This window comes from Lynx rufus, unplaced genomic scaffold (assembly GCF_022079265.1).
Source record: "Lynx rufus isolate CCGP_SWC_20201006 ecotype Redwood Valley unplaced genomic scaffold, mLynRuf1.p SCAF_25, whole genome shotgun sequence".
In the NCBI taxonomy this organism is placed as follows: Eukaryota; Metazoa; Chordata; class Mammalia; order Carnivora; family Felidae; genus Lynx; species Lynx rufus.
Window position 1 is genome coordinate 18611464 of NW_025814840.1, and position 10658 is coordinate 18622121.

Below are 10658 nucleotides of genomic sequence, written 5' to 3' on the forward strand. Positions count from 1 at the left end.
CTAGTACGGGTCTTATTTCCCTCAGAATAGTTACAAGCATCCGAGGGAGCCACGTGAAAGCACATAAGGCATTCTATGAATTCATATTTGAATCAGTAGGAAATAACAGTGGGAGGCTGAGACCCAGCAAGGTGGCTCACAGATGAGTGAGGAACCGAGGGGACAGGGCTGTGGAGAAGACAGCTGAGCGGCAGCCCAAGGCCCCGTCAGAGTGTCAAGAGCCAGGGAAAACTTAGAAGCCGACGCGCTCTGTCAAGCATTCCCTCCGTGGCTGAGCTTTACTTGGCGATAGTTCTCAAAAGGCTCTGCGGGCAGCCACCCGCTTACTAGGCGAGAGCAGAGCACTGCTGTGTTCCCCAAAACCGTACATGTATGGAGGTGGCCTTTGCACTCACCCGTTAGGTCTATTCCCTAGGCCAATGAGAACTCAACAAGACCAGGATGGGATTGGGTGGCCCCGTGGTGACCCGTCAAGAGGCCATTTAAACAGCCCCAACCGTGGGCAGAGAGCAGATGTCCGGCCCTGTGTTCTCGGGCCCCAGCTCCCGAGGTTTCCTTCCCTTGGGTTTTCTTCATAGCTTTTCACGTGTCTTTGAAACCGATAGACTCCGGGCTCAGAAAAGCTTGCTATGGGAGAGAGAGGAACCACACTGAGCAAGAGGTTTGGAAGATAGTGGCAGCCCAGTTCCCCTTTTTAAAAAAGCAACAAATTCTTAGGTATCCTTCCTATTTTCAGGCCAGAATTTAAGCTTTACCCCTCAAAATTGTGCATACAGTGCATTTGCAGGGTTTTTTTGGATTTTTGTTTTGTTTTTTTTTTGGGGGGGGGCGTCTTTTTGTTTGTTTCCTTCCTAGCATCTTCACTACCCACGGACAGCAGAACAGAAGGTATTAAAAAGGACACGTAGCTCTGTCTGTTACTCACTCGTTCTCTGCAACAACTGAAAAAGCTACATGTGAGAGAAACTACAGCAGCTTTCAGCTGACTCTTTATACTCACGACATAGGCCCCCTGCTAAACAAACTTCATTTTTTTAATGGACTTTGATGGTTTAGGAAGGGCTGCCATGATGTGGGCTACCGAGGAGGGTTACATGTGCCTTTATATCCGTCCTCCGGAGAACCCACACCTGTCCCCCTTGCCCAGCTCCACGACCAAATGCGAATTGCAACTATTTTGGGAACACTTAAGCACATCAGAAAAATGAATGATTCCATTCGCGCTGGCACCACAGCACCGATGTACCCGCTCCAAGCATGGCACTGGGTTCATCACAGAAAACGGTCTCTCCTTCTGCCTTCGATGGCAGGGTTAGGACTGCGGTTGTTCCCCCACCCCCACCCCTGCCGAAAATGCGAGTCCGGCACCGACTGGATAACCTCTTCTGACCCTCGCTCCACCTTACCATAAGTAGATCCAAATCCTTCTAGAAAATCTGAAAGGCATATCCCCATGTATCAGTGGTATAAATAGAACCGCTTCAGCAGGCTCTGGTAGAGGGTGAGTTGCTCCAAGGTGGACTGGGAAGCAGCCTGGCCTTGGCAAGGCTGCACCCTCTAAATAGAAAGATGAGTTTGTTCAGCCTTTGCGGAAGGAAAAATCGCTACCCATCCTAGAGTGCAATGTCCTTGTCCTCTTTACTGGGAGGAAGGTCGAGCAAGGTCTCATTTAGTAAGGGCGCTTCGCCCGTTCCACCACCGGGTCGGGAGTTGTGACCCCTGCCTTTCAGCCCCAGGACAGGGACACTCTTAGTCCCACCAGGGAGGTGGCGGTTTGGGGCCTCAGCCCAGCCCACCCAACCTGGGGCGGGTTCAGTCCGGGAGGAAGAGAACACCCACCACCAGCACCGCCAAATTCACTCCCCTCACGAACACCCGAGTGCGCTGCGTGTCACTGAGAGGAACAGCTCCGGCTGCCCTGGCGTTGTGCCTGGCGCGGCCGGGGCCGCCGCCCCGGCCTGTCCCCGGGAGCCCTCCTCCTCCTCCTCCCCGCCTCTCCGCCCTCTCCTCCCGCCGCCAGCTGTCTGGCCCGCGACAGCTGCGCGCCCTCCCGCCGCCGGTGGCCCTCTCCGCGGTGGGGGCGGGTCAGCCCTCCGAATCGGGGAGCTCAGGGGTGGGAAGGGAGAGGCGAAGTTCACCGGGGAGCGGCGGTCGCCTTCCTTCCCTTCCTGGGACCGCTTCTCCCATCCTCTCTTGTCCCACCACTGGGACACGGCTCCCTCCTCCCTGTAGCCGCACGTGGGGCTCTGAGGGTCTGAGTAAACCCAAAGAAGGGATGAAATGTGGGAGGCACCCTCCGGAGCGCCCTGTGCGAGCAGAGCGGACAGGGTGGGGAGGCCTTGCGGACAGGTGCAGCTCCGGGAGCGCAGGCGCACACGCGCACCCACTGGCGCTCGCGGTGACCCTCGCCCCACCCCATCCCCTCGGGCGGGCAACTGGGCCGGGTCGGGAGGGGCCGACCGGCCGGGGAGACACTCCATATACGGCCCGGCCCGCGTTACCTGGGCTCGGGCCAGGCCGCTCCTTCTTTGGTCAGCGCAGGGGACCCGGGCGGGGACCCAGGCCGCGAGCCGGCTGGGGGACGGGGCTCCAGTGCCCAACACCCAAATATGGCTCGAGAAGGGGAGCGACATTCCTGCGGGGCGGCGCGGGGGGGAGCGCCCGCGGGCTATATAAAACCTGAGCGCGAGGACCAGCGGCCACCGCAGCGGACAGCGCCGAGAGAAGCCTCGCTTCCCTCCCGCGGCGACCAGGGCCCGAGTCGGAGAGCAGCAGGTGTAGCCACCCGCCCAGGTAGGGCGGGAGTGGGGCAGGGGGCCGGGGACAGGAGAACAATAGGACAGGGGGACAAGGTGACAGGGCACCACCGAGGGGAGCCTGGAGAACTCCGGGGTAGAACCCAACCGACTCACCTGATCAGCCCCCAGGCCTGCTTTCTGCCCGCCCACCCCGTGGCTTGGTCCTCAGAGCCACACGCGCTTTATAGAGGAGGCCCGAGGCCATCAGCTTTGGGAAACATCTCCAAATTTATCCCCAGCCCCTTTGGGCTCCTTTACCTGGCGTTTCGTATGTGCCGGGTGGATTAGAGGTTTTGCTTTAGTCGTCCCAAGGGCAATATGCCTTCCCGAGGAAGGCCGGAGCCCAGGAGCAGCAAAGGCCGCAATTCTCTGGGGTCGCCATCAGGCGAAACGGTGCCTCTGTTCTGAGGTTGCAATGTCGTGGGGGTCCGGAATGGGCCACTCCTCTCGGCACGGCGCACCAAAGCCCTTCCCACGGGCATCTCCTTCGGCCCCCGCGCTCGCCCGGCGAGCAGGTATCGCCCGCCTCAACCGCCCAGACTAGGCCGCCGAGGCGCCGAGGCCTGGGGCGCCAGCGCCCGGCTCCTGCGTCAGGTAGCCTGCAGCGAAGGCAGAGGTGTCCCGGCGGACACTGTGCCGGGGTTCCCGGGGTGGAGAAAGTTCTCCGAGATTCTCCGCAGCGCGGCCCTGAGCCCGGGGAGCGAAGCCCGCCAGGGTGCCCTCCGCCGCTCCCCTGGCCGGCGGCGCGCGGCTCGGGGCTGGGGACGTCCGTCGGTCCCCGGGAAGGGAGGGCGCTCGGGCCGTCGGGGACTCCTGCGCTGTCGCGTCGTGCGTCTCCACGGCCTTCCTGTCCTTTACAGAAACCAGACACCATGTGTGACGAAGACGAGACCACCGCCCTCGTGTGCGACAATGGCTCCGGCCTGGTGAAAGCCGGCTTCGCCGGCGACGACGCCCCTAGGGCCGTGTTCCCTTCCATCGTGGGCCGCCCTCGCCACCAGGTCAGGCTTCCCGTCCGCGGAGGGAGCCGGGAGGGGGTCCCCACCCCCATCCCCCCGCGTAGGCCAGCCGCCGTCGCGGGAGCCGCGGTAACGTGGGCGTGGTGTCTCCGCTCCGCAGGGCGTCATGGTGGGTATGGGTCAGAAAGATTCCTACGTGGGCGACGAGGCGCAGAGCAAGAGAGGCATCCTGACCCTGAAGTACCCCATTGAGCACGGCATCATCACCAACTGGGACGACATGGAGAAGATCTGGCACCACACCTTCTACAACGAGCTCCGCGTGGCCCCCGAGGAGCACCCCACCCTGCTCACCGAGGCCCCCCTCAACCCCAAGGCCAACCGCGAGAAGATGACCCAGATCATGTTTGAGACCTTCAACGTGCCCGCCATGTACGTGGCCATCCAGGCCGTGCTGTCCCTCTACGCCTCCGGCCGTACCACCGGTGAGTGCGCGCGGGGCCGCCCCGCTCCCCCGCTCCCCCGCTCCCGCCCGCCGCGCGCGCCCGCGCCCGGCCTCGGGGGCGCGCGCTCACCGCCGCCGTGTGCCCCGCCCCGCCCCCCGCGCAGGCATCGTGCTCGACTCCGGCGACGGCGTCACCCACAACGTGCCCATCTATGAGGGCTACGCCCTGCCGCACGCCATCATGCGCCTGGACTTGGCCGGCCGCGACCTCACCGACTACCTGATGAAGATCCTCACTGAGCGCGGCTACTCCTTCGTGACCACAGGTGCGCGGCGCTCCGGGCTCCCCGGGCGGGCGGGGTGGCGCGCGGGCCGCGGGGCCCTGCGCTGAGGGCGCCTCTCCTGCCCCTGCCCCCCCACAGCTGAGCGCGAGATCGTGCGCGACATCAAGGAGAAGCTGTGCTACGTGGCCCTGGACTTCGAGAACGAGATGGCGACGGCCGCCTCCTCCTCCTCCCTGGAGAAGAGCTACGAGCTGCCCGACGGACAGGTCATCACCATCGGTAACGAGCGCTTCCGTTGCCCGGAGACGCTCTTCCAGCCCTCCTTCATCGGTGAGTCCCGCTCGCCGGCCTTCCCGGGAGCCCCGGGGCCCCGCCCGGACCCCGGCTCGCACCCGCCGGCTCACGCTCCTCCCTGCGGCCCCCAGGCATGGAGTCGGCGGGCATCCACGAGACCACCTACAACAGCATCATGAAGTGCGACATCGACATCAGGAAGGACCTGTACGCCAACAACGTCATGTCGGGGGGCACCACCATGTACCCGGGTATCGCTGACCGCATGCAGAAGGAGATCACGGCTCTGGCCCCCAGCACCATGAAGATCAAGGTTGGCGGCGGCCCGCGCCCCCTGCCCGCGGGTGGGCCCCGGGGTGCGGCCCTCGCCGGCCTGACGCGCTCCCTGTCTTACAGATCATCGCCCCGCCTGAGCGCAAGTACTCGGTGTGGATCGGCGGCTCCATCCTGGCCTCGCTGTCCACCTTCCAGCAGATGTGGATCACCAAGCAGGAGTACGACGAGGCTGGCCCCTCCATCGTCCACCGCAAATGCTTCTAGACCCCATTCCACCAACAGCGTGCGAATTCTCCTCAGGACGACAAATCTGCTCAGGTTGCAGGTGGCTGACCTCGAGCCACCGCGCAGCAACTTCGTCTCTAACAACTTGAGTTGCCGCAGCCGCAATCCGACACAATGTTTATAACGTGTACATACATTAACTTATTTACCTCATTTTGTTATTTTTAAAACAAAGCCCTGTGGAAGGAAATGGAAAACTTGAAGCATTAAACTCAGCCATTCTGTCTGTTGCGTAAAGTTGTTCGTTGTGTTTATTTGCCGGGGCGGGGGGAGTCGCAGGGGGCAAGGGAGGAAGAGGGACCCCCACCTTCCTGCGTGACTTTTCACGATACTCGGAATGAGCGCGCTCCTTGCGACGCCTTAGTTAAGTCTTCCCTTGCTCGCGGTCTCCCCCTCTGGATCAGATCCATTCCCAAACACTGGCAGGCCCGCCCCTCTGGTCGGTGGTGAGGCCATCTCTCCCACCGCAGGCTCTGGGGTGGCCGCCGGCGGGCGGGTGGCTCTGGCCAGCGGCCGGCGGCGGGCGCTGTCCACGGTGCTGGCGCCGGGAGCCGCCCCTCAGAGCGCATTTCCGTCCCACCTTAAGGGATCGGCCTTCCCTACTGCATCTGGACACCTAACTGAAAAAGTGGCGCGCTGCATTTAATGAACCAGCTTTCATCTGCAAGGGAAGGCGGTCACTTCTCTTCCCGACTGGGAAGTCCTTTGCTTCGTGCCAAGGCGACGGAAGTGCCTCTTCCAGGGTGGGGGCTGGGGAGGAGCGCCGCCCAGAGGTGGGAGGAGGGTAAGGGACACATGCGCTTTCCAGAAAGGGCGGCGCGTGCAGGGCTGGGCCGGGCACGGAGGGCGGCCCAGCAAGGAGGGGTCTGCGGGGAGTGGAGCTGAGACTGGCACTGGCGCTGGTGCCAGTGGAGCAGGAGTAGTGAAGAGGAGTAAACAGGGAAGAAGGAAGACGACCGTCCTCCCTCCCAGCACTCGCAATGTTCCAGAAGGCACGAAATATACTAACAGACTAGGAATTTCTATGGGACAGCACAGCCGTCTTCTTTAAAACAAAAACAGAACTACCTTAATGTCTTCTAGTCAAGATTACCAAGGACAGTGGTACCTAAATAAAATCGATTTTGACTCAAGGCAGGTAACAAACTCTTTTGGAGATAGGCTTATAAGTAGAATTAACAATATGCAGTGTTATATGCCACGTAGCCATGTGTTTATTCATTCTCTCCTTTCCTTTTTGAAAAGGTTCTGAAATCCTTGAGGCCTCTAAGGTGGGAATGACTGCCAAATGCAGAGATCAAGAAAACCAATAATTCAGTAGAATTTAAAACGTTAATAAAACAAGCATATGATACTATGTGTTATTGCCCACCAAGGGTGGATAAATGTTTAAAATGGGCTACATCCTAGTCTCTCAGAGGAATCTAGGTTTTACTGATAACAGTAAATATACATAGGCATATATGATCAAACAAAACACACACACAGCCCGAATAATCATGTAGCCAGCAGCCTGGAAAAAAAATGTCAGAATTACATGAGTTAGCTAATTGTCATGTTGTTGTTTTTCTAATTTAAAAAAGATTTGTTTCTGAGAGAGAGAGAGAGAGTAAGCACGAGTGAGACAGGCAGAGACAGAGGGAGACAGAGGGTCCAAAGTGGGCTCTGTGCTGACAGCAGAGAGCCCGATGCTCATGTTAAGTGTTTTTTAACCAAAAGCCAACATCACTTAATTAAGACTTCAGTAAGGTGTGTAAGGGGGTAACAACACATTTTCCCGGCGATCATAATCATTACATAGCTCATGATCTTTTAGGATTCACAGAAGTTTTCGATATAATCTGGTAACGTTTCCTCATGCATTGCCTCTGACATTTCTATGGACAAAACGTGCAAAAACTATCAATTGCGTGGTTTCACTGGGAATGTGCCAAATCTAAAAATTACCTTTCCTTTACTGACACCTCTAACAAACAAACAAACAAAAAACAGGCATTTTATTGGCGTTCTGTACTTTCCTATCAGGTCTATTACCTATGTTTGTCCTGAAAGAGAGTGGTGGGTGTGGTGTAATAAAGAATGAGTCTGTTGAGAATATATATCTAGAGCGTATACAAATGTCTGTGCCGGGCGAGGGGAGAAAGAACTATTTCCGGCAGCTCTATGAGTGTCTGTAGTAGTAACAGTCGAGAAGTCCCTGTGTGGTGGCAGTACCCTTAGCGCTAGAGTGAATAATGTTACATCTGATTCCCCACCGAAAAGCCATCTCGGGGAATCCGTTGCTGGAGCAGTGAGAGAATTGAAAGCAGCAAAGAATCCACCCCCTACCCCACCCCCCGTTGCTTTTGGTGTGTTTCCCTAGACTTGGCAGTAGGCTTATCGGGGATCTTATTTCCTTCTCACAAACCTTGGTAAGTTGCCACCAATTTGTTTTCGCTGAATCTATGTTACCAGTGTTCTGTCGAAGAAGGAAGGAATAGGGAAGAAAATGGGCAGAGAGAGTGTGTCGGGATTGAAATGAAGGATGAGGGCGCCTGGGAGGCTCGGTCAGTTAAGCGTCTGACCCTGGATTTCGGCTCAGGTCACGATGGCACGGTTTTGTGGGTTCGAGCCCCCCCGTCAGTGTCCACAGTGTGGAGCCTGCTTGGGATTCTCTGTCTCCCTCTCTTCCTGCCCCTCCCCCATTCACGCTGTCTCTGTCTCTGTCTCTCTCTCTCAAAATAAATAAATAAACTTAAAAAAAAAAAAGATTAAGGCTGAGAGGGAGAATTGAAAGTAGTCAGTACCACGGCACATGCTAGGCTCTATCACTTAAACCTTTGGAAGCTCGAATTAGACCGGGGGATATCAGGGTCCCTCCCAGCTGCATCTGTCCCGTGACCCATCACCCCAGATGTGGTAGAACCCACCAAAGGTTAATAAAATATTTTCTTGCCCACGTACCATGTGCAAGGGGTACAGAGAGGGCTAAGATATGGTCCCATCCTTACGCGTTTGGGGCCCTGATCCCCAGGATCGCCAGGCACCTTATGCCTTGACTCTGATCACCACGAAGGCTGTTGGAGCCGCTCTGCGGGCGGTGAGGGAGGCCGGCACACGCCGCACTGGGAGCCATCAGATGCTGTGGACACAGTGGCTGTTTTGTTGCCTGTTCAGTCAATTGCCACCATGAGGCCGGCTTCCCTCCCATTGTTTTCCGACAAGGCTCGATGGGTTCCAAATATGGTGCTTATGGGGATACACGTCCCTCATGGTGCTCAAGCAGGTTGTCCTGCCTGTGGTGTTGGGGACACAGAGTAGCACGGCCCCTTACCTGGGGGTGCCTCAGCCCCGAGGGCGGGAGGTGGGGAGGGGCTCACGTCACCAGACCGGCACGGCCATGTGGGCATTTGTGTGGTCAGCCTGCCTACCTGACTGCCTCCTTCTCCTCTTCGTCTCGCTTCTGTCACTTTCATTTCCTTCCTGCCCTGCACCGTCCTTTGGAAGGCACCCATTTTAGCACCATGGAGATGTCATAGTTCTTTTGTGTAATTACCGTAAGCCGATGATAAGCCCTGAGACCTCTAAGTGACCCTTCCCCCATTAGCAGTTTCTTAATGGCTTATCCTGACGTTCAACAGGTCCTGGGGGTGATTAGTGAGCGAGTAAAAGATGGAGGAAGGTGCAAAGAGGACATTGGTGGTTCTCCTATGTGTCAATAGAATCAGGATTGCCTTTTATGTGATAACGATTGGAGTTTCTTAAGCCTCATCGTTGTGCGGAGTTGCTGGTCACCACAGCTGGCCTCAGGAACGGCAGATTATAGCATGGGTCAAGGGACAGCCGTGACACCCTTGAATCCTCATCCCACCGTGTCCTCACTTAGTTCCTTCACGGTACCTATGTTGGGCTCTTGTGGCTGCTGTAACAAATTACCACGAAGTAGGTGACTTGGAACAACAGGAATTGCCTTCTTCACAGTTCTGGAAGCTACAAGTTCGAGGTCAAGGTGGCGGTGGGGACTGGTTTCTCTCTCCTTGGCTTGTAGATGGCCATCTTCTCCCTGTGTCTTCATTTCATCTTCCCTCTTTCCACGTCTGGGTCCAAATTTCCTCTTAGAGAACACCAGTTATGTTGGATTTAGTGTCCACCCTAATGACTTCGTTTTAATTTAATTATCTCTTTAAAGACCCCCATCTTCAGGGGCCCGTGGGTGGCTCAGTCCGTTAAGTGTCTGACTTCAGCTCAGGTCATGATCTCACGGTTCATGGGTTCGAGCCCCGCCTCGGGCTCTGTGCTGACCGCTCGGAGCCTGGAGGCTGCTTCGGATTCTGTGTTTCCCTCGCTTGCTGCCCCTCCTCCGCTCACATTCTCTCTCTCTCTCTCTCTCTCTCAAAAATAAACATTAAAAAAAATAAAAATAAAGACACCATCTCCAAATATAGTCACATTCAGAGGTACTGGGTGTGTTAGGACTTCAACATATGAATGAGTGAGGATACACAATTCAGCCCAAAATAGGGAGCAACAATTTGACCCACTATGGTACCTAAAAGGCCCTATAACAATTAATTTATATTAACACCAATAATTAATTTTATTTTTTTTTAATTTTCTAATGTTTATTTTTGAGGGAGAGACAGAGTGAGAGCCATTGGAAGGGGAAGGAGAGAAGGAGACACAGAATCCGAAGCAGGCTCCAGGCTCCTAGCTGTCGGCACAGAGCCCGACGCAGGGCCCGAACTCATGAACTGGAGATTCTTACATGAGTCGAAGTCGGACACTTAACGGAGGGAGCCAACCAGGTGCCCCTACATTAGTAATTCATTATAATAGGTCCTGAAGCCCTTATGCTAATATTGTGTCTTATGCTATATGAAGCACCTTCAAATGCATGAACTCATTTGAGTTTATAAGGTAGCTAGAGTAGAGAGTACGGTTCCACTTTCATAAATGATAAAGGTGAGGTTTCAAGATTGAATGACTTGCCTAAGTTTATAAATTAGGAAAAGGGAGGGGCGCCTGGGTGGCTTAGTTGATTGAGTGTCCGACTCTTGATTTCAGCTCAGGTCCTGATCCCGGGGTCATGGGATCCAACCCCAAGTTGGGCTCTGCAGTGAGTATGGAGCCTTCTTGGGATTCTCTCTTTCTCTCTCTCTCTCTTTCCCTCTGCCCCTCTCCCCTGCTCTCTCGTTCTCTCAATAAATAAATAGATAAATAAATGAATAAATAAATGAATAAATAAATAAATAAATTAGGAAATGTGGTAAAGACTTGAACGTGGAACTCTCGACTCTATTCTTTTATTTTCAATATATAAAACCTGGTGTTTTATAGG

At 55.7% G+C, this 10658-nt stretch overlaps 1 protein-coding gene across 2 annotated transcripts; it reads left to right on the top strand.

The window, feature by feature from the left end:
- The first annotated feature begins 3670 nt into the window (after positions 1-3670).
- On the top strand, positions 3671-5320 carry ACTA1 (actin alpha 1, skeletal muscle). 2 transcript variants are annotated; one of them, XM_047088682.1, is made up of 6 exons: positions 3671-3799; positions 3918-4242; positions 4367-4528; positions 4625-4816; positions 4912-5093; positions 5177-5320. In XM_047088682.1, the coding sequence occupies exons 1-6, from the start codon at positions 3671-3673 to the stop codon at positions 5318-5320; spliced, it is 1134 nt and encodes a 377-aa protein (XP_046944638.1). The 2 variants fall into 2 exon arrangements, with proteins under 2 accessions (XP_046944638.1, XP_046944639.1); XM_047088683.1 differs by having other exon boundaries at positions 4047-4242.
- The last annotated feature ends 5338 nt before the right edge of the window (positions 5321-10658 follow it).

Coding starts and splice junctions, on each gene's coding strand:
- ACTA1 (XM_047088682.1), top strand. CDS start 3,671: ATGTGTGACGAAGACGAGACCACCGCCCTCGTGTGCGACAATGGCTCC. Junction 4,243..4,366: donor CGCCTCCGGCCGTACCACCG/GTGAGTGCGCGC, acceptor CCCCCCGCGCAG/GCATCGTGCTCGACTCCGGC. Junction 4,529..4,624: donor CTACTCCTTCGTGACCACAG/GTGCGCGGCGCT, acceptor GCCCCCCCACAG/CTGAGCGCGAGATCGTGCGC.